Below are 22,956 nucleotides of genomic sequence, written 5' to 3' on the forward strand. Positions count from 1 at the left end.
CCAGGTCTATTTGTTGCCTTTTCTCTGAGGTAAATGGGGCAGGGCTACTGTTATGGGATGAACAGTAAAGCAGAAATGAATCATTTACAAACATGCGCACTCAGGTTCACAATAATCTGGTTTATTACACAACAAAGAGGAGGTTATACAGAAGCAACTTTGCAGGATTTATACCTCTTATATATATATATATATATATATATATATATATATATATATATATTCAATTAAGGTTAGAAAAAATGTTTGATCATAAATTAACTAATAGAAACAGCACTCATTTATCCTTTTTTTAGGCCTTTATCGAGAAACAGCACAATGAAACAAACAATGAGCGGTTGTCATGACGGTACAGCTGTGGTGAATACTGCAAACAAGTTTATTTTGAAGTATTCGGTGTACTGAGAAGTCCTTCAGCGGAGCTCATGGGTAAAAAAAAAACAAAAAAAAGAGCCATCAGTACAGTTTTGGATCACAGTCTGGAGCCCGAGAAGAGGCTCAGATGGAGTAAAGTCGGAGCTGCTCCTCCATGTCTCCCTCGGAAACATCCCCAAACGTCTCCTTGTTGTCTTTCAGCAGCTGGAAGATGGCGGCCAGCTGCTCATGTTGCACCCTGAGAAGATAAATTATGGAAGAAAGACTGAGAGGTAGAAGAAGCTGATGATCACCTTCAGGCAGATTCCTGTCATAATTAACACTAAAGGGTCTTGACTCCAATACTTCCAATTCCAGGATGTTACTGGTCGCAGCCATTAAACCCCACAAAACAATAAACTGTCACTTTCTGTCAGTTTTTTTCCCTATTTTCCAGTCGTTTTGTTAATTTAATCTTAAAAGACAAATTTGAGAGTGGTTCATATAACTCTGGGTTATAAAGTTATTTCTGACCATTTGACAAACAAAAACATCTAATTTACTTGAATAAAGTACCCCGAACTAGCAAAACTAGGTTGAACAATTAATTTTTAACATTTTAATGCTGGACATGTTCCCTTTCCCTGATTTCTCAAAATGTTGAACTACTCCTTTAACCCCTTGATGCCTGAATTTATTTACAGTTGTATAAAAAAAATACTTTTTGTGTGTTTTTGCTTTCCAGCTGATGCTAAAAAGAGATTGTTAATTTATCTATTACACAATAGAACATAGATACACAGAAATATAATAGCAGATATATAATAATTAGGTCCCACTCTGACCGGTCCTATCAGAAACCAGTGCTTTAAAAGGTTCCAGGTACGTATTGAATCTGAACAGACCGGCATTGGGGGAATAGATACGCTATCTGCAGTCTGGATGGACGTGGGTTGATGTTGAATTCCCAACAACAGGCGTTAAGGGGTTAAACGAGGATGGAAGAGCTGCACAATTCTGATGATTGAAAAGTTATGAACAAAGCGACTCCAGGTTTTTGTTCTGACTTACAGGTAATTTGTACTAACTGTTACAAACTGAAAACAAATGATTTTTGTTGCCATTGTCCCACTAATGCTACTTAAAGGGAGACACAGGAGGGGATGACAAGACAGACGAGACAGTAATAGTGAGCAAAAAAAGCTAATAAAAACAAGCTCAGTTCCTTCTGTCCAGTATCTAACACCTAACTTATGACTTTTAATCCACTGAGTGCCCAAAAAAATGAAGAAAAGGTCACATATTAGTGCAACCGGTTTAAAATCAGATGACGTGAACATGACTATCCTCCTACCATCAGTTATCACAAATCACGAGGTGTATTTCTCTTATCGAAGCGTTAACTTCCCCGTCACCTTTCCCTTTAACCGGCTTTGACAGTCTCGTCGGCACGGCGTTGCACTGCACCGACTCCTCCTTGTGGCGGATCAGAAGCTTAACTAACACTCGGAGACACAATCAACACCTGCTGTGACACCCCAGGATCACACGTCTAATGTGGAACAATGGGGCAGCAGGAGGAGGAAGCAGGTGAGCAACACCGAATATCAGTCGCTTCGTGGCCACTTGAGGAACAAAAGGTGATGAGGTCAAAGGACTGCGAGTGCAAATTGGCTCCGGTTTAATTAAAATGACCAGAAAGTGACTCTTCTGGGACAAACAGGAGAGAATAACTCATACTTTACCACAGATTTCCTCCTTTTTCAGGCTCACAGACAGTTAAAGTCTGTGACGGAGTGTATCCTGTAATGATAGAAACAATCATTTTTCCCCCTCCAGCAGCGAGAAAACACTTAAGTCTCGGGTGATTCATCCATCAGCTAATACCTGGCAGAGGCTCAATCTCGCCTTACTCAGTATAGCCTAAAGCCTGAGCGCTGATACAGCAGCTAAACGTGGGACAGAAACGCCGACGATGCACAAGACACACATGAAGCAGCGAAGGGAAGGAGGAGGACGCTGGACAGAACACAAAACACACACGAGGAAAGAAAACTGTAGTCGAGAATCCTGAAGATGATAAAATCCAGCAGCCAGTTCTGTGATTTTATCTCCTGTGGCACAATAAGGTGTTTATTTTGATCATTTACACTTTATAAAGGTTTATAACCACCTACTGATGCTTTACAGATCAGACTGATGAACTGATGAAGCCAAGTCGTTGGGTTGCCAGGCTCCATTAGGACAAAGTATCATTATGGAGAGTTTTCCACAACCTGGCAACCCAAAAGTAAGATAAAATGAGCCTTTATTAATCCCACAGTGGGGATATTTGCGGCATTACAGCAGTAAAGGAGAGAGAATGTCAGTAAAATGATAAAAATACACCAAAAGATGTCCAGAAGTCCTGATTTGTCCATTCAGATAGATGGATAAAAGTTGTTCTTATTCATGACTAACTGGTCTATAAATGACTACAGCCACAATTTACAGCTTGGAATGAAATTGGCGACCATGTTTGTAGTTTTCACTGACCTCTGCTCCTCCTCCAGCTCATCTTTGGACATCATCGTTTCCAAATGGTGGGATCTCGCCTTCCCAGGGACGTACTTCAAGGAATTACTGTCATTTGAATCCACCACGTCTGTTTAAACACAATAGACACCCATTAGTGATCGATTAAAGGAGTATTCTGCACAGAAAAGAGAAAACATTTCACTCCTAAGCCTTTAAAAGTGGGTTAAAGTGCTCACCGTTGATGCCCGGGCTCTCTGTGGCTCCTTCGGTCTGGGGGTAAGAGAAAGCACACTTTAGGAGCTCTGAGTCAGAGAGCCCGATGAAGGACCTGGGACCTCGACACGAGGAGGCCTCCGAGGACGAGTCCACCTCGAAGCTCATGTGTCTAGATCGAGGACCGGGGACGGACAGGCTGGACCTGGAGGAGGACACCTCAGCTGGTGGTGCCAGCCCTTCAGTGTGGAAGTGGGGTTGTGCTTCATCCTGTCAGGGGATTCATTGTTTACCTGTGTGATATCTTATGATGCACGTTTGCAGGCCTCCTCCAGTGAAAACCAACTTTTTTGGAGAAACTTTAGGTCCAAATTGGAGTATTTTATGCTAAAATTTCCACTTAAAACCAAGTAATCCATCATCACCCTGTGTTCTTTGCTTCTTTCAAGCATTTCACTGCAGAAAATCCACATTTAAATGCAAGTATTTTCGTGCTTCTTCCACCTCTGGGAATGCCCCTGAGTGGGAGGCATCGTGCGCTCAGCAGATTAAAGGAGAATTACGCATTGCAAACGCTCGGACACCACAAACAAACCTCTCCCAGCAGCGTGAAAGACAGATTACAGGCGACTTACTGACAGCACAGACTTCACTACATCCCAGTGGTCGTGTGAGCTCCCGCTGATGTCGCTCCAGTCGTCCGCCCCTTGCTGCTGCTGCTGCTGCTGCTGCTTCTTCTTCTTGTCCGGTACGTGTCCGTTCTGCGCTAATCCTCCGGCGTCTCCGTGATGTCCGAAGTAACTCCGGGCTTTCGCGAAGTCGGTTGCAGGCGAGGATCCGTTCAGTAGCGACGTCGCGACCACAATGGCGAGCAGCGTGAAGATGATGGCGGACAGTACGAAAGTTACATCCATGTTTTGGCCGCTTCTTGGGACTCCTACTGCCGCTTTGAGTCCACCCGAGCCGCCCGCATCTCAGCCTTGCGCGCAATAATCCTCGCCAAACATCAACTTTACCGAGCAAAGCGTTTACGGGATATTGCTCAGGACGTCACATCCTCCGGTTCCTCCCACCTCCTCCGTCCCTCCCTCCCTCCACCTCTCCTGCGGCCGGTCTTCACCTCCACGGTGCCGCGGGAGATCAGGTGGGGCTGGCACGGCGCGCTGCAACGTGCTCGCTGCCTCTTCCCGGTAATCCCATCAGCGGCGACAAACTGGGAGATCGAAATAGTTTGTGACAGGATCCCGTGTACTGGAGGTATAAAGTCAAGCTGGGGTTTACCGGCAGTTAAATGTGTTCTCACCTGAGGACACGTCTTCCAATCAGTCTGCACCAGAGATTTAGTGTGGAAGGTAAACAAGCAGGAGCAAAGTGCAAGAAATCCATTATCAGACATCAACACTTGTATAAACTATTCACCTTGCTTGGAACTTTATTGTTTCCTTTTTATTGCAATGAATTTCGGTCAGTGTCGGCTTTTGTGACAAGAATTTACAATAAAGGCTCTTTCAAAGTGAAAACAGATTTCTACAAAATCTCAATTCTTTAAAAATACTAAATAATTGATTGGATGAGCGCTCACACAGTTATGAATGGGAGATTATCTAAATGCAGTGAATTAATCTCAATTTTATTTGTCTGTTTTTGACAAGAATTTACAAAAAGAAGAGACTCTTTCTAACAAATGTCTGCAAAGTAAAGCCGATTCATTAACCCTTTAAAGGACACTCATTGGAAAACTTTGAAATTTTCCCCCGAGTGTTATTGAAGGACATAAGACCTTCTTACTTTTGTGCAGTGCTTTAAGTGGGGCCAAAAAAGTGCAGGTACTCTATTTTCCTATATCAACCATTAAAAAAACAAAACAAAAAAACAAAAACAAAATTGGTACTAAAGCTTGCGCTATACTTGTACCTAATCGATTGTGGCCAAATAAGTTGTGACAACTTATTTTACTGTTACAACAATGTTTGTTGAACTTGTAAACCAACAAAGATATTAAATATACATTTAAACACAATTAAATTTCCTTCACTTTTTTATTAACAAACTGTAAGTTAACAGCAAGTGAAAAAATTTCAAACTGTCAATAAAACTGCATTTTTTCTGCTCTTGAAATTAAAAAAAAACAAAGTGCTGAACATATCCATCAAATAAATACAAATATAACACAAACAAATGTGCAAAAGGAACAAAATAAGACAACAAATAAAATGCACCAATAGTTTAACTTACATTCAAATTTTTTTGTTTGGAACAAAGAACATTCACTTCTGAAAAATAACACTGAAAATAAATACAAATTTAAGGTTCTTTTCCTTTACTGAAAAAGGTGCTTTTCATTTCACTATCTTTTCAAAAATACTATGGTCAGTGGTTTATAGTCGCGTCTGACTCTGTCCTGCTCCTGCAAGATTAGACTGGCTTGGTATCGTGTCGGTTTGCGAGTCCGCCTCTGATTCTGACCGTGTTCTTTTTGAACCTTTGAGCCAAGACAGCATGGTAGCGTGTTTTACTGCATTTTGTCAACTTTGGAGCTGCGGTTAAACACACGATGTTAGGCGGAGCGCGGGCTAGCATGTCATGTTTGTTTACCGCGCTCTGATCTCGCGCTACTTTAAAGCAAAGGAGGAATACGCATGCGCGCCTCTCTCGTAGAGCGCAGTGGTCTATGGGAAATGAAGTTTTAGTAAAATGAAGTAGCGGTCGAGCTTCTGGTGGATTAAAATGCGATGATCAGCGTACCGGTACGCTGAAAGTACGTTCTTGACACTTGGAGAAGTGCCAGGACGCCCGAAGGATATTTTTAGAAGTCCCGGAACTGAGTAACGGCCCGTACCGGCCCACTTAAAGCACTGCTTTTGTGGCATATTTTCAAAATTTTTAATTTTCATGAAGAAATTCAAGGTCAGTGAAGTTACCATATGTGGTTCCTTGTCCCTTAGTGGTAAAAAAAAAAAAAAAAAAACATGCCAAGAAATGTATATATCATCACTTAGCACAACTACTCAACAGTAAAATGCGTGACTTTCATCATCTAATCATGGTTAGTTTTGATGTTTCAACCACAAATATGGAAGAGGACTGAGCTACAGACTTTTTTTTTTGATGCGTTCCAGGCCTCTGCTGATTGGTCAGATGCCACGATGTAGTGCGCTGTAATGTAGTGATCTTCGCTGATTGGCTTGGTGAAAAACACACTTAGCGTTCACTTGTTGTCATGGTTACAGTGACGCCATGCCGCTATCTGGCAATGATATAGAAATCTTTAATCAATCCATGGATCCAGACTATAAGCCGCATCACTGGCCAAATTTAATCACTTGGTCCTTGTGTCATCTCTGACCTTCCCTGAAAATTTCATCCAAATCTGTTGGTCTGTTTTGAGGAATGTTGCTGTCGGACAGACGGACAGACCTACAGCGATCATCACATAACTCTGCTGCATTCCTTGGCGGAGTAATAAGTGCACGGGTATTCCTCTCTACATGGTGAAATGGAGCTCATCTGAGAGCAGGGAATGTGTCTCAATTTGTCTTTTTCTGACAAGAATTCATAATAAAGACTCTTTCATATCAAGGTTAAAAAGGTTTCTACAAATGTCAATTCTTTAAAAATATAAAATAGGTGATTGCATAAGTATTCAGTGACCACACAGTTAGTGAAATGGAGATCGTCTAAGTGCAATGAATGTCTCAATTTAGCTTGTCTTTTTTGACAGCTTACAAAAATAAAGACTCTCACATCAAAATGAAAACTGATTTCTACAAAGTAATGTCAATTATTTTTAATGCAAGTGTAAGTATAAACCCTTGCATGGGTGGTGAAAAGGAGATCATCCAAGTGCACTGAATTTGTCTCAATTTGTATTTTTTTTGACAAGAACTTGTGACAAACTTTCAAAGTGAAAACTGATTTTTACGAATATAAATTCATTAAAAATATAAAATCAGTGATTGCACAAGTATTCGCCCCTAAATGAAGATCATCTGAAAATCTCTCAAGTGATTGTACTATAAAGACATCGGCATCTGGAAGCTCCAGTCATTGGTGAGTCAGTACTGCTGGCAATAACTATACTGTGAAGACAAAAGAAACTCCAAGCAAGCCTAAGAAATTACAGCTTCAAGCCTTTGGGTATTTGGTAATTCTCTACAAAGTTGGCAGAAAACTGGAATGAACTTTTTTGGAAACAAGTTGCAAGTTTTTGTATTTGTATGAGTATCTTTCAACAGTTTGGGGTCTCTTAGAAATGCGCTTATTTTTGACAGAAAAGCAGTTTTTTTTTTTTTTTTAAATGAAGATCAAATGAGTGATAAATCCAGTGTAGACATTGTTAATGTGGTAAATGACTATTGTAGCTTGAAACGGCTACAATACCTCTATCTCCATAGGGGTACAGGGTTAGTAACCCTAACCCTATAGCCATCATTGTGTTGTCCAGTGGTGTTGCTACATCGTGTTAGCTGATGGTGCTGAAAGGCTCATTGATGATTAGAAAACCCTTGTGTGCAGTTATGTTAGCACATGGATAAAAGTGGGAGTTTTCATGGAATTGTCTGGATGACCCCAAACTTTAGAATGGTAGAGTATGCATGTATGCCTTCGATTGTGAATGTCAAAAGAGGGCAATAAACAAAAATTAATGCACTGACCCTAATTAAAAGAACAGAATGATGCTTTCAGGTGACTGATGGTTGATTTCAGCAAATTCTTCTCAGACATAAAGCAGAAAAAACAAAACAATCAAAAGGTGTCAGGCTACATACAGTACAAATCAGTACCATATTAAGTATGTCAACCTGTGAGTAATGAGTCACTGTTTGCATGAATATAGTTTAAATCAGACTGGCGAAATCATTCATAAAATCAATGAACAGACCCACAGGGGTACCAAAAGCTGAATTAATGAATTAGATAAATTGCAGAGTTTTGACCGAAGACAATTCTATTTCCATTGAAATGAGTTGAAGATTAGTTGTGTGTTTTTATGTAGCAAATATATTCTGATGCATCTCAGGAGTGAAAACACGACAAAATGCACATCAGCAACTTATTTACAACAAAGATGTTTATTAGCATTCACCTGAAGCAATTACAAGACATCTGAGAGGTTCACAGAGGAATGCAATACACAAAAAATATTCATTAAGCAGCCAGAACTGCCCGTCAAACCCTTCACTCGGGGTCGCACTGGACCCAGTTTCAAAGCGAGCAAGACCAGTTATCAACAGTGGATAAACCACAGTAGGGTTGGGTGGGTGGTTGGGTGGGTGGGGGGGATAAAGAGAAAAGGAAGAAGGAGAGAATCTGTACAGCACATGGAGGGAAGGAGAGGTCACGAGACAGGAGAGGATGGATGATCTGCCACACCTGTGAGCTTACAAACCGGCAAACGGCAGCGGAGGGTCGAGCCCCGGAACAGCGCCGGGCACTCAGCACCGCAACACGCCACACCATGTCACCACCGCACTGCACCGCATCTTAACAGCTAACCAGCATTACTCAACTGCTACACAACTGCGCCTAGTGCACAAAAGATACACAAGAAAGAGGGTTAGAGTCATAGGAAAGCAACTTTAACCAGACAGAGGAAAAAAACAGACTTGACAGAAAAAGAAAAAAATACTACACTGCTGGATTAGCAAGTTACAAATTAAGTGGCTTTCATGACACTGTACAGTGAGCCATCGTCCTCTGTAAGAGTGGTATAACATAACTGGAAATGCTCTGGACATCAAAACGTGACAACCTTTTCTACATCGACTGTGAAAATAAAACTCTTTCATGTCCAACTGGAAAGAGTGCTAAATGAGGGCCTTCACTGAATGGAATCTACTTTAATTCAGAAGAATTCATTAACAAGTACAAATTCAATCGAAATGGCAAAATTTAAAAAAAATTAAATGGGGACAAAATACCTTACAAATCCCTTTCAATATGCTCAGCTTTACAAACGATCATGTCAAAGATACAGAATTTATTTAGGCAGATTAGGTCAAATTAAACATTTTAAAACATTTTAGACCAAGCTCCAATAACCTTTCAGTCTGCATTCAGTGGTAATAGTGGAGTCCACTCGCTCAATGTGAGACTGATCCTGATGTCCTCGGCAAAGGCTCAACCATCTGAGATCTGGAAGGAAAAACAAAATGGAGTTAGCAAGAGAAAAACTAGGAGGTTACATTCACTCCTGCAGCTGACCTGGACATTTAAATGCAGTACTGGTCTGATCTGTACCCTGACGCTAACATTTATCAATCTGACTTTGTGGTGGTCATCCATCTTCTTTACGTAAACCTAACATTAAGTTTCACATTTGTTTACACACCTGTCCTTGGCCCCACACTCCCAAAAACTAGCTCTTACAAGATTTTTTACACTCGGGCATATTTGAAAAACAAACCTCGGGGTCCGTTTCCTTTGTGAGAGGCGGAGGAAACCACAGTGCATCTGCCTGTGATCCCCGTGAACGTACCTCACCACACCACCTCATACACCAACTGACAGCCCGAACCACCGCCATGACGACCTGCTCCATAGCAACCACCGTTGCCTTGGTGACCTGCTCCTTAGCAACTGCCATCGCTCTCAGCAACAGGCAGGTCACATGGGCGGGTCACACACTAACTGCTCTCACACTGCCACACCCCCATCTCCTCCTTCTCCCTTTGCAAACAGGACTCCGCAGCTTGGAGGAAAGAATTCCACATTTAGGTGAACGTTTTGAGTGAAGCACTCCCACGTCCCAACCACCCACTCCCCCCTCAGCACACAACTGTGATTACTAGCCCATTTTGATATGACAGTGCCAATCCAAATCTACTTTTGTCTGTGTGTGCTTTAGCTTGGCTGGACATACAAGCAAAGTAAAGCACACTCAGAACAAGGACTTTACATGAGTCCCAAACTTACTTCAATTTCTAAACACATTAAGAATTCTGCAGACTTAGTTGCTCGTCTGTAAATGACTGCAATGCAGCATTAAGCCTGCAGAATACACAACTGATGACCAATAGCCATCTCAAACTTAACATTGACATAATAAACCCTTTTCCCCTGAATACCGTCATGTTGTGTCCACGTTTGGGTTAAGACTCGGCTCCGTTGTCCTCTGGGGATTTAGGTCTACTCTTGGATTTGGACCTGGACCTGGATTTTGACCCTCTGTTGGAAGGCGGGGTTCGACTCCTCGACTTGGACCTGGACCGGGATCGAGACCTGGAAGGAGACTTTGACTTGCTTCGTCGCGGGGTTCTGGACTTGGACCTAGACCTCGACCTGGAGTAGGAGCGGGACCTGGAGCGGCTGTAGTGGTGGCGGCTCCTGGATCGGGATCGGCTTCTGCTCCTGGAGCGGCTGCGGCTTCGCCTGCGACGGCGGGGACTGGCCGAACGGCTGTAAATACAGAAAGGAGCAATTTAATAATACAGCAAGAGAAGAGTAAGATAACAAGGAGTCAGGCAGGGTTAGTTAGGCAGAGCTGAAATAAGAAGCTGATTGGTTAAAAAAATTATCAGCTGTTAAATTAGAGCTATTGTTAAGGACATGCAAAGTGAACCTCGAACTCAAACTACAGTTTTATTTCCAAGGCACAACTGTTTCACAAGCCATAAAGTCAGTGCATCTGATTAAAACTCATTAACTGCAGCACAGTGCTCTTAATCAAATCAGATCAACATACTAAGACAAAGAAAGAATGTGGCAGACTGGAATAATGTGTAAAATAAAATCCCAAGAGTGAAACATCCTAACTTTACATCATGATTTCTGGTGAAAGGAGCAGGAAATGTTGTCCTACTCCTTTCCGTTGGGCGCCATGTGCTCGTCTGTGCCCCTTTAACCCTAACCCTGACTCCCTGGACTGAACCTAGACAGGATTACCTCCTGCTTCTGCGTCCGTACCCTCCGTATCTGCGTGGCGGAGCCCCTCTCCGGCTGTACATGGAGTCCGGTGGTCTTCCGTAGCGGGCCATCTGAACCCGCAGCTCCCGCCCGTCCAGCAGCGCGCCGTCCATGGCGTCCATCGCGTCCTCGGCGTCGCGCTTGTCGAGGAACCGCACGAAGGCGAAGCCGCGGCTCTCCTTGGTGTACCTGTCCCGGGGGATGTAAACGTCTCCCACCCGACCGTACTTCTCGAAGACTCTGCGCAGAGTCTCCGGTGAGGTTCGGTAGGTGAGGTTGTCCACTTTCAGGGAGGTCATCCCCTCCACGTCCGGCGGCGGCCTTCCGTAGCTCATCTTCTCTCAGTTTGGACGGGAACCGTTAAGCCTACTGTGCAACAAAACGGCTACTCGTGATCTGACTTAAGACCCACCGCGTTTAAACCACCAAATGTAAGTTTTACTTTAGATAGTGGCTTTTTTTCCGAACCGTTGGGGTCTCGGTGCTTCTCGCGTTTCTTCACCTGAAATGGCGGCAACAGAGCTTCCGTTCCGCTTTCTCCCCGACCCGTGGTGGCGTCCTCTGATTGGCTGCTGGGCCAATCAGAGGAGGCCACCACGGGGCCCGGTAGCCCTTACACCGCCCCCTGTCGACCGGGAGGCTGTCATCACGGCCGCGGCGGACCGCTATTTCTGCCTTTGTTCGGTTTAAATCACCTAGTTAGCTGTTAAAGTGTAGTTGACGCTTGTTTAATGTTATTTAATTAATTGTGACGGTTGCTGCGCCATTTTTTCGTGGTCGTTGCGCCACTCCAGCCGCTAGCTTGTCTGTAGTTGTGCTTGTACTTGTTGCGTGAAAAAGCTTAAATTGACGAGATTTAACGGGTTTGTTTCCACGCTTGTGTGGACATTGCCGTGGGCTCGGCGTGGGTCCCGTGGAGCCGCCGTCCTCTCGGCACTGCAGTTAGCCCTGCTCTCACGGTTGGCGGAGGAAGGTCACGTTATAAAGCGGCTCGTCACTAGCGGCAGCTGAACCGGGGACTGCGCAAAAACCCCGGTGCTGACGTCATGGGGAGCCACCGACCACTCTGAACCAGAGACTGTGGAGTCTATCCTCTGAACCCGGTCTAACGAACCCATACAGCGACGACTAGTACCGGGGACCAGCATTCAGCGGGGCCGGGGGCGAGAACGAGTCGACGGACATAGTTTTCTTTTAACGTGTGGCCGGTAAAGTAAAACAAAGAAGAAGAAAAAAAACAAGCCGCGGAGATTGTGCGACTGCGGCGCACCATGAGAGCGCTTCCCCGCTGTTAAAGCGACTTCCACGGCTGTTTTCTGCCTCAAAACGAGCCGAGCAGCGACGGGGATAAGCAGCCAGAGGACTAATCCCCGGGACGGTCACATTCACGGCGGCGGCGCTTGGACCCGACAGAAATGGACAGGGCAGCACGAACTGGATTAAATGGTAGGGAATAAAGAGGCGCAGCGCACAAAGCCCGTTAACCTGTGTGATCTTTATTTGGCTGGAAATGGGAGCTTTGACGAGCAGACAGAACATAGGCGTGGAAGAAGTGGACATCCCGTCCAATTCGGTGTATCGGTACCCACCGAAATCTGGTAAGTGCACCGGCCAACAGGCCACAGCGGGGTGGGAAGCGGTGCTCCACGGCTCTGCAGATGATTTATTCTGGGCATGAAGGGGGAAATCATCATACCTGGTTTGCTGACAGGCCCTGCAGCAGGGCATTCCAGCCTGCTCCAGGTAGCTGCAACCTGTGGAGACCCGTGCTTCATATAAACCACCCTTCTACTTTATTCCACATATTTATGATCGTTTATTGTTATTTCTAATTGCTATAATATCCATGCAACACACACTATCCTCCTATTCCTCATGCTTCCTCCCCGTGCGTGTGTTTGTACAACATAATCTTTTATTTCTTGCTGAGCTCCTTTGGCTTTTCTCTCGGTTCATCTGTGTAGATAGACTTGTTTTTTTGGCACCATGACTAAATCAGCCTGTGGAAATGAATAAGTCATGACCGATTCCCAGAGGATGAAAATAAAAAGACCAGCCTCACAGCCATCAGTAGATAAGTTTCATCCCAATGACTGGCATCTCTTCGGGTTTGCTTCATTAAAATGGAAAAAAAAAATCTTTAAAGGATAATTATCTTCATTTAATGTGTGCGTGATTATTCACAAAAGTAAAAAATGCCAGTCACACAGTTTCCCAAAATCTACTCATTTTTGTGGCTGAAATTCAAGAATGTTTTGCATTCCAAATGTTTTTTCCCCTAGATCTTAACTTTCTATGAATCAACTGAAAGATTCATAATTTTTTAGTAATATTAAGATGTAATACAAGCCTCAATAATATCAATTTTCCTTGAAGTTATTCTCTTGGTTGATTGTTAGGGAATAAATTACAGAAGAAAAATGAAACATTCAAATATAGAGTTTATTATCATGGAAGGTTATGTCACAGAGTAAAAATTACCATTTGGAATCAAAATGGATGCTAGAACTGGTGATTTTCTGGTAATTCTGATCAAAACGCTTAGCTTTCTGTCGACCTACAAGTTGATTATTTGAACAACTGTTTCGGCTTTAACTGAAAACCATCTACTGTGGAGTACTTTTCAGTCTTGGTTACCATTTCTTTGATCACTTGTAGGGAGGGAGATAGGGAGGTAGAGCTGGTGTGGAAGTGCTACAACGCTGTTGGCCTGGGACACATTGGCGATAAGCCTTTTTCTTTATTTTGTTTAGATTAGCCAGCACTGCTCTCTTGCCGGCCGTCCACCTGACTCCCAAACTGTCCTCTGGACCTCAGCCTGGCCTCTGTGTCTTCAGTCTGTCACGTTATTGTTCCTCTGTGTGACGTTTTTGTGATTGCACCACCGTGTTTAGCTCCCTTTGCAGGTTTAGCGGTAATCCCATTTGAACATCCAAAATGGAATTGTCTTGGAACATTATTGCTTTTCAAATCTGAGACATAAATCTGAGACATAAAAGAAAACAAAAATCTCCCTAAAAATGACATCTGAAACCAAATCGCATGCTCAGACTTTATTCCTGCTCAGACTTTATTCAGATTTATTGTGACATTATGCACTAAAAACAGGGTGGAATTGCTGACTTGTGGCTTCCACTCTCACCACAGTAGCGGAATTAGTCTCTGGTTGTGTGAATTTGTGATTTAACGGTGCTGGTGGAGTTTCACTGGCAGCCATCGCCACCAGTGAAACCGATCTGTCAGCCCCAGTTCCTGTCTGTGGGATCTGGTGACAAAGCCTGAGCCCAGGTCGCCTCTCCCACCTGCTGCTGTAAATAATAAGAAGGTGATGAGGTGAGAGGCAGACAGCTTCGTCATTGGAGCTTTTTTTCTCTCTACTGTGTTAATGGCAGCATTAATGGCTTTAAGGTCAGAACATCTACATCTCAACCCTTCGTCCTCTCCGTCCTGATTCAGACCTGCGATTCCAGACTAGATGTCCTCCCAGAAGAAACATGACTTTGCTGCAGAGCATATATTTAAAGACTGTAAACCACCATTACAGTCTTATGATATTAGCCTCCCCTGTGATTAAAAAAGCACAACGCCTTTTTTAGTCTTGTTGTCATCAACTTTGAGTCCCCGTAAACAGGTCGACAAGCAAACAGTCGGTTACGTTGTATGAAGATAAGAGGAGATAAACTATCCTCCCTTTTCTTCCTATTTCTAGTCTTAGTCTTTCTAGTCTTATCTAGGATAAATTTAAATGCAAATGTCATCGCCTTGCACTTTGATATTACTTGGCAGTGGCTGCAGGTATCTGTGGATGGCGGTGCCAGCTAAACGGTTCAGATATTTAAAGGAAGTGTTAATGTTTTATGCCAGTGAAGTGCCAGATGGGAAGGTTTGGCTATTGGCAAAAGAATGACTGCAAAGAATCTTAGTCTGTAACCACTCGTTTTAAGTTGGGTTTTTAAATTTTACTTTCTTATAATGAGTCAAAGAGCGTAACGTTTATTTCTCATAAAAATCTAGACTTTGCTGTAGTGTTGGAATAGCATATGAAGGCAAAAATTTATGTGCCAATCATTTTATTAAAATTTTACAGTTACGTTAAAAAGCACAACACCTAGGCGGCTCAAAAGCTAATTGTTTATCAGTTTTGAAATTTATTTTAAAACGATATACTTTGTCAGAATAATTTTGTTCCAGTATAACGTATTGAGTCAGTCGAAAGACAAATAAGATTTGAAGACGGTACATAAAAATAACAACTATATACATGGAAAATGAGTTGGTTGTAGCTACTTGGCTCAGCGTTACCGTTAGCTCCTCGCTCATATGTTTGTATGATCTGAGATTATTTACAGTTCCTTTTAAAGTGATTTTTCTCTGTTTGTAGGGAGTTACTTTGCCAGCCATTTCATCATGGGGGGAGAGAAGTTTGACTCCACCCATCCAGAGGGTTACCTGTTTGGGGAAAACACAGACCTGAACTTCCTGGGGACCAGACCAGTAGCGGTAAGTATTCTCTAACAGCTACTTTAAAAAGTCAAACAGTTTCTGAGGCAGATTTCACACAGAGAGATTTTGGCTGTGTCTTAGATTTGACAGATTCAGACTTTAGCTGGATTTTTCTCTTGCATAAACTTGTTCACTATGAATTCTACGTCAGTTAAGACTTTCTTTGAGCTAAAAAACGTGGTGAAGCAACTGTATGAAACTGCTCAGCCTCAGTCAGTCCAGCAGAATGATGGAAGCTGCTGGAATGACAAAAGCAAAGTGTTTTTGCAGTAAACTTGTAGGTGTGTTTGGCCAATGTCGGCCACTAGTAGCAAACCTCCAGCAACATTCTGGCAATAATAAGAATTCTGCCACTACTGATTTCAGCATAGCATTTCTGACAATAGCTGTGGGGAACCTTTGGCGGTGTTGGTGCAAATTTGCAACAAGATCGTGCTCATTCTCATACGCAAATTAGATATATGCCAAACTTAATGTGGACTTTTAGATAAGTTTTGTGTTGTGTGTTTTGTGTTGTTTTTATAGCAGCAAGGTTGATTTTCCTGGTTGTGAGTTTGTTCTCTCTGTGCAGGCGTGGGTTTACCTTGCAGACATTCATAGGCCAAATGGTGGTGATTCCAAGTTTACCACAGGTGTGAATGTCAGCATGAATGTGTTGATCCTGCAGTGAACTGCTGACCTGTCCAGGCCGTGACCCACCTCTAACCCCGTCTCACCTGGAACAAAATTTCTCACCTGGAACAAAGTTCAGCCCCCAGCTGACCCTCTGAAAAATAAAATGCTAATGGATAAAGTTTTCCACAAAGTCAGCCAAAAGTCCACCGCCACAAATGTGATTTGCATTTAAAAATGTGACCTTCCTGCAAACGCAACACAGCAACATTGCCAAAAGCTATTCCCATCTGTCTGCCAGAAACCTAAAATTTTTACAGGTATATGTGTCCTTGAAGAATGAACTCTTACAAAGATATTTTAAACTTCAGACAAGAATGTAACCATAACAGAAAACACTGATTTGAAAAGCTTAGTTTCCAAATTGTTTCTGCATTCTAGATGAACTCCCCTTTATCTGTTGCAAACAACAAATTATCATCCGTGTTTGTCCCTTTTTGTCAGTTTGCGTTACCATGGAAGCAGCTCCTAATTTAGAGTTAGCCTGGGTATTGAAATGCAGCAAAATTTTTAGGCTTTGAATAATTCTGTCTTAGGTCCACACCAAACAAATTTGCCAAGAGCAAATTTTTTGGCTGGCCTAACCCCTAACAGACCAACGTCTAAAATGTCCTTGCGAAGCTTCTCCCTGGAGCTCTCAGTCATTGTACATGATGTTCTTTGGCAGATGGAATTTACCCAGTAGTCAAGGAATTATAGATGCTCAGTTTTTCATTTTTAGGAGTACATGTATTGTTTCCATGGTTAAGAAAAAACTTTAAGCGGTAAATTTTTTTTTTTTTTTTTTTTTGGGTTTTCAGTTCTCACATTTAATAGTTTTTATTGAATTTTACATTAACTTCATTGTAATGCATTTTGTTTGCGGCGTACATTGCAGGTAACAGAATATAGAACACAGAATTTTTGCCGCAGCATTTCAATTACAATATTTGAAGTTATCCCTCTTCTCCCACTCCACCCACCCCATCCCCTCCCCTTACCCTGCCCCACCCCATCCCAACCCTCCCTTTAGCCCCAAGGTTCAGATCCCACACCTATGAATGCATTAAATATTCAAGACTGCAAAGGTGCCAGGCATATACACATCGTGAAGAAACAGTCATTTCCTTTCCTTCCCTGTTAAAAATGTGATTAATACAAGGCAAGGGGAAGGAAACCAAAGCACCGACAGGCAATCAAATAAACAAAAATAAAAATAAATAAAAATAATAATAAGAGAATATATATATATATACAAAAAAAGGAGTAAACAACGATTAGAAAAATAAATAAATTAATTAAAAAAGAGAGAAAAAAAAAGAAAAAAGGGGAAGGGGGGAGGGTACAAAAAAAAGAATTATTTAAAAAGTAGGGGAGGGGAGTGTCATCCATCCTTCTTCTACTTTTCTATTGTTTATTCATCATCTCTATTAAGTGGGATTTGTAAGCTATCGTAGTATTCTAAGAAGGGGGTCCAAGTCTTCCTGAAACTGTGCAAAGAGCCTTTCAGGGTGTATTCTATTTTTCCAAGTTTTAAATAGTGCATGCTGTCTTTGATCCATCTAGTGAAGCTGGGAGGTGCCTGCTCTTTCCAGGAAAGAAGTATGAGACGCCTGGCTATTAAGGAGGTGAATGCTATTATTACCTGAGCATTTTCTTTCAATAAAGAAATCTCCTGACTATAACCAAATAGGGCACACATAGGATTGGGAGTAATGTCTATTCGAAACATGTTCGTATATGCCCCAAAAATGTTAGACCAAAATGTATTAAGTCTTGGGCAAGACCAAAACATATGTATATGATCTGCAGGTTGGCCTTGACAAGGGCATGAAGGGTTTGTATTGGGGAACATATTTACCAGCCTTGCCCTGGTCAAGTGCGCCCTCAACACAACCTTAAGCTGTATAAGACGGTGCCTAGCACAGGGGGAGGAGGTATTTATTAGTTTCAGCACTACCTCCCACTCATTACTTGTCATTTCTTTGCCAAGGTCACGTTCCCAAAGTCTCTTGATATCCTGAAGTGAGTGAGGAACACATTTATCTATACTACTGTATAGGATAGAGATTAGATGTTTGCTATGTGGAGATAATGATAAAATATGGTCAATTGTGTTTTTTGTCGGGAGATTAGGGAAAGATGTATTACTCTTCTGGACAAAATGTCTAATTTGCAAGTACCTGAAAAAGTGAGCATTAGGCAAATTAAATAACTGTGAGAGCTGGGTAAACGATCCAAATTTGCCATTAATGTATAAGTTTGATATAGATTTAATACCTTTTAAGTACCATATCTTAAAGGTACCGTCTGTAAGCGAGGGTGGGAAATTATAATTATTTCTAATAGGAGAAAATATTGAGGTAGTCTGGAAGTTGAAATGTCTTCTAAACTGGGACCAGATCCTAACTGAGTGATAAACCACTGGGTTAAGGAGAAACTGGTTGAGAGGAGGAGTTGTTGGTGCACATAGAACAGACTTTAAGTCAACTGGGCTGCAGGCATACTCCATTTGGACCCAGACCTCAGGATTATTGGTTAGGTTTTCATCGGTCCAATTCAACATAGATTTTATATTGCATGACCAGTAATAGTGCATGAAATTGGGTAAAGCCAGGCCAGCGAGATTTTTAGGTCTTTGAAGGGCACTCTTTTTGATTCTATGTGGCTTTCCGTTCCAGATAAAAGACAGTATGCTTTTGTCAAGTGATTTAAAAAAGGATTTTTGAATCAAAATTGGGAGGTTTTGGAACAGATAGAGAAATTCTGGCAGCAAAATCATTTTGATCAGGTTAATTCATCCAATTATGGACAGCGAAAGATTTCTCCATCTTTCCATGTCTTTTTTACATTTCTCAAATAAAATACCAAAGTTCTTAGCAAAAAGTGATGAAAATGCAGATGTGACCTCAACTCCAAGATATTTAAAGCCCTTGCTGACGATTCTAAATGGAAAATGTGATGGTAATATTTGAGTGGCTGCCTGATTTATAGGAAACATTTCGCTTTTGTCAACGTTGATCTTATAACCTGAGATTTTCCCAAATTGGTTTAAGGTAGTAAGTATGACAGGTATAGATAACAAAGGCTTTGCCACGTATAAAAGGATGTCATCCGCATATAAGGATATTTTATGAACAAGGCCCCCACGCTCAATACCGACAAATTCCTTGGCTTGTCTAAGGGCGGCAGCCAGAGGTTCAATCGTGATCGCAAAAAGGAGGGGAGAAAGGCTACAGCCCTGGCGAGTACCTCTACCAAGAGGGAAAAAATCAGATTGTTGTCCATTTGTTATTATTGCAGCCAGGGGTTGAGAATACAGCAGTTTTACCCAAGAGATAAAGGATTCCTCAAATTTGAATTTTCTAAGTGAAGAAAATAAATGTTGCCACTCGACTCGATCAAATGCTTTTTCAGCGTCAAGTGATATCACCATTTCAGGAGAGTCAGATGGAGGAGAATAAATAATATTAAAAAGGCGTCGGAGGTTTGAACATGGATATCTTTTTGAAATGAAACCCGTTTGGTCTGGTGAAATTATCTGTGGGACGACCTTTTCCAGTCTCATTGCTAACACCTTTGATAGAATTTTGTAGTCGACATTTAGCAAAGAGATAGGCCGAAAGGAAGAGCAGTGAAGCAGATCTTTACCACTTTTTGGTAGAAATGTTATAACTGCTTTCCGAAGAGTGGGGGGGAGACTTCCCACTGATAATGACTCATTGTACATGGCTTGAAGCAGAGGGCATAACTGGTGAGCAAATTTTTTGTAAAATTCAGAGGTATAGCCATCTGGTCCTGGAGTTTTGCCGTGCTTCAAGGATTTAATGGCTTCCAAAATCTCTACCTTGGAGATTTCACCTCCTAGCATAGAGTTATGTTCCACTGGAACTGATGGGAGGTTAAGTTTTTCCAGAAAGAGTCTAAGCTGTGATGAATCGTTGTCACATTCGGAGGTGTATAATTTGCTATAATACTGCTTAAAAGCATTGTTTATTTCTCTGTGATCTGTGAGTGTTTCCCCTGTTTGATTAAATATTTTAGGAATGAGGCGAGAGGACTGGGCTTGACGGGATTGTTGGGCTAATAGCTTGCCGGCCTTGTCGCCTGAATCATAAACATTAAACTGAGCTTTTGAGAGTAAATGTATGGCCCGATCTGTTGTTAATAAGTCATATTCTGTCTGCAAACGTAATCTCTCTTTAAATAGCGTTGGGGAGGGTGAGATTGAGTATTGGTTATCGATATTAGCAATAAGTTCAGAGATATCATTAAGTTTGGAGTCTCTTAATTTTTTTGCTCTAGAGGAGTATTCAATTATTTGCCCCGGAATATAGGCTTTAAACGTCTCCCATAGGGTGGAGTGAGAAATTTCTGTAGAGGTGTTGGTGTCAAGAAAAAACCGGATTTGAGTGGAAACATGAGATACAAATTGTTCGTCAACTAGGAGAAGAGGGTTCAGCCTCCAGTTACGAGATGGCCTAATGCATATAGGTAAATCTAAATGAAATGAAACAGCACCATGGTCTGATATTGTAATACTTTGGTATGAGCAGGCGTTAACATTACCAAGTAGTCTGTTGTCCAGAAGGAAGTAATCAATACGAGTGTATGTGTGGTGAACATTAGAGAAAAAAGAGAATGCTTTCTTGTTGTCAAATTTAAATCTCCAAATATCTGAGACACCATTCCGGGTGATAAAATTGTTCACGACTTTGGCAGATCTTGTAAGGGAGTAAGCTTTATTTGATGATCTATCTAATGTGCTATTAAGCACACAATTTAAATCTCCCCCTATTATCAGGCTGTAGTTATTATCACTAGGTATAGTGGAAAATAGTTTGTTGAAAAAGGAGTAGTCATCAAAGTTTGGGGCATACACATTGACCAACGTAATAAGGCTAGAAAACAACACACCCGAGACTATTGCAAATCTTCCATTTAAATCAGTTATCACCTCCTTTGCCTGGAAGGGAATATCCTTATGTATTAGGATTGCAGTACCTCTAGCAGTGGTATTAAATTGTGAGTGGTACACCTGACCTACCCAGCCACTCCTTAGATAGTTAACATGATTATTTTTCAGGTGTGTTTCCTGCAGAAAAGCTACATCTGTGTGCAGGTGCTGTAGATAGGACATGATTTTCTGCCTTTTCACCCTGCTATTCATCCCTTTGACATTTAGAGAGACAAAATGGACAGGTCGACTTGAATTGGGGTTATTTGTTCTTGTCATGTCTTATAGGTTGGGTGATACTGGAGCATAGGCAAGATGGAAACATGAAAGTGGGGAGGGAGAGAGAAGGAAAAAAAAAACAAATTGAATAAATAGAAAAAAAAACAACAATAAACAAATAAGCAAAAAAAAAAAAAAAAAAAAAAACCCCACACAGGTGTGTTTGGGTGAAGATGAGGGCCCTGAACACTACTCTTCTATCTGTCATCACAGATAGCCCCTAATTTACTCTTAAACTCTGTTTTAACAAGGATAAATGAAACCATATTATGTTCAGTGTAAAACTATACAACCACATGTTTATTAACACAGTTCACCTATCGGAAACTGCCAAACAAACAAAACAAACAAAAATATTTCCATTATTGAGAGAAAAAAAAAAAAAAAAGAACAGTAGCAATTTGAATAAGACAGGCTGAACTGTCATCGCTATGTAGACAGTGATTATGTACACACACCTGCATCCACCTGTATGATGGAGCCTCGTTTTGTCGCCGAGTAAGTTGAACCGTCACACAGATTACAAATAACTTATTTTAGAGTCCATGCAGAGCAAGTGTCCACCGTTCAATACAATGTACAGATATCCTGCAAGTTACCTTATAGCTGAATAAGTCTATAGAAGTTTTAAGGGTTACTTGAATAAATCTAGAGTGAGCAGATTCTCATGGAAATTCAGTTTAGTTCATTTACGAGCTTACTCACTGCGATCCCAGTGGTTTTCATACCGACAGAAACTGAAGAAGCGGGTCTTATTGGTGAAGCCGTTAGCCGGTCCCGAAGAAAGGAGGAAGCTTCTTCGGGTGAAGAGAAAGACCGTTTATCTCCTTGCTTGTCGAAGATTTGAAGCGTCGCCGGGAAAAGCATCCTGTATTGGAACCCCACGTTCCGTAGCTGCGATTTCACCGTGAAGTATGCGGCTCTTCTCCTGGAGACTTCGGAGCTGTAATCGTGGAAAATGTGTATTTTGGAGCCGCGGAAGAACAGGGATCCGGCCTCTCTTGCCAGCTTCATGATGCGCTCCTTGGTCTGGTGGTGATGTATCCGAACGATGAATGGACGCGGAGTCTCATCTTGTTTCTTCCTCGAAGTGGTAATTCTGTGGGCTCGATCCACTGTTAGTGGTGTATGAAATGCTTCAGCACTAAACAGTTCTTTTAGGAGTGTTTCCGTGAAGGAGCTGGGCTGCTGACCCTCAGCTTTTTCAGGTAAGCCAATTATACGAATGTTGTTGCGCCGTGATCTGTTCTCAAGGTCTTCTGTTTTCTGTTTGAGAATATCGTTCTCTTTGGCCAGCGCTAAACAGGTGGATTCTAAAGCGGTCAGTCTGGTCTCCATATCGTTAAGTGATACTTCCATGTGTTGAATTGTTTGATCGTGTCGTTCAATGATGGCTCGGTCTGCGAAGAGTTGAGCTGAAAGCTTTTCAATTATGCGGTCCTCCATTGACCTAAGAAGTTTTTCCATGTCTGCTAGCGTTAGTGGCGCATTGTTAGCTGCGGCTTTAGTATTTTGGCTGGCTGGCGTGGTCTCCCGTTGTTCCTCTTCGTTATGCTGCTCCTCTGGGTGTTGATTTT

The 22,956-nt window shown here is 42.0% G+C and overlaps 3 protein-coding genes across 14 annotated transcripts in view; 1 reads left to right on the forward strand and 2 right to left on the reverse strand.

Annotated features, from left to right (window-relative positions):
- Positions 1–213: 213 nt before the first annotated feature.
- LOC111583268 (matrix-remodeling-associated protein 7-like) lies at positions 214–4,155 on the reverse strand. Of its 2 annotated transcripts, none has more exons than XM_023292266.3 (4): positions 3,720–4,155; positions 3,108–3,354; positions 2,890–2,998; positions 214–613 (listed from the first exon to the last, which is right to left on the reverse strand). In XM_023292266.3, the coding sequence occupies exons 1-4, from the start codon at positions 3,996–3,998 to the stop codon at positions 499–501; spliced, it is 750 nt and encodes a 249-aa protein (XP_023148034.2). In that variant the 5' UTR covers positions 3,999–4,155; the 3' UTR covers positions 214–498. The 2 variants fall into 2 exon arrangements, with proteins under 2 accessions (XP_023148034.2, XP_023148035.2); XM_023292267.3 differs by having other exon boundaries at positions 216–613; positions 3,108–3,141; positions 3,720–4,149.
- Positions 4,156–8,137: 3,982 nt separating this feature from the next.
- On the reverse strand, positions 8,138–11,498 carry srsf2a (serine and arginine rich splicing factor 2a). 4 transcript variants are annotated; one of them, XR_002747404.3, is made up of 4 exons: positions 10,969–11,495; positions 10,152–10,482; positions 9,127–9,219; positions 8,138–8,610 (listed from the first exon to the last, which is right to left on the reverse strand). XR_002747404.3 is itself a non-coding variant. In XM_023292249.3 (3 exons), exons 1-2 carry the CDS (start codon positions 11,322–11,324, stop codon positions 10,176–10,178), a joined length of 642 nt encoding a protein of 213 aa, XP_023148017.1. In that variant the 5' UTR covers positions 11,325–11,498; the 3' UTR covers positions 8,138–9,219; positions 10,152–10,175. The 4 variants fall into 4 exon arrangements, 3 of the variants coding, with proteins under 3 accessions (XP_023148017.1, XP_054860825.1, XP_023148015.1); XM_023292249.3 differs by having other exon boundaries at positions 8,138–9,219; positions 10,990–11,498; XM_055004850.1 differs by having other exon boundaries at positions 8,138–9,775; positions 10,969–11,497.
- A 146-nt stretch (positions 11,499–11,644) lies between these two features.
- rnf157 (ring finger protein 157) overlaps positions 11,645–22,956 on the forward strand; it is a 30,914-nt gene continuing 19,602 nt past the window's right edge. For 7 of the 8 annotated variants that reach the window (XM_023292241.3, XM_023292244.3, XM_055004849.1 and 4 more), the window contains exons 1-2: positions 11,645–12,587; positions 15,371–15,489. In XM_023292241.3, coding sequence (XP_023148009.1) covers positions 12,500–12,587; positions 15,371–15,489 — 207 coding nt within the window. In that variant the 5' untranslated portion in view covers positions 11,645–12,499. The remainder of the gene's footprint in view (positions 12,588–15,370; positions 15,490–22,956) is intronic. The other variant, XM_023292242.3, reaches the window with a different exon arrangement.

The sequence above is a fragment of the Amphiprion ocellaris genome, chromosome 18 (genome assembly GCF_022539595.1).
Source record: "Amphiprion ocellaris isolate individual 3 ecotype Okinawa chromosome 18, ASM2253959v1, whole genome shotgun sequence".
Lineage (NCBI taxonomy): Eukaryota > Metazoa > Chordata > Actinopteri > Pomacentridae > Amphiprion > Amphiprion ocellaris.

Bases quoted from the DNA above. Each gene is read 5' to 3' on its own strand.
- LOC111583268 (XM_023292266.3), bottom strand. From the start codon at position 3,998: ATGGATGTAACTTTCGTACTGTCCGCCATCATCTTCACGCTGCTCGCC. The intron at 3,355-3,719 runs GTAAGTCGCCTG...ATCCCCTGACAG, and splicing joins TAGTGAAGTCTGTGCTGTCA to GATGAAGCACAACCCCACTT. The intron at 2,999-3,107 runs GTGAGCACTTTA...GTGTTTAAACAG, and splicing joins AGAGAGCCCGGGCATCAACG to ACGTGGTGGATTCAAATGAC.
- srsf2a (XM_055004850.1), bottom strand. From the start codon at position 11,324: ATGAGCTACGGAAGGCCGCCGCCGGACGTGGAGGGGATGACCTCCCTG. The intron at 10,483-10,968 runs GTAATCCTGTCT...CTGTATTTACAG, and splicing joins TACGGACGCAGAAGCAGGAG to CCGTTCGGCCAGTCCCCGCC.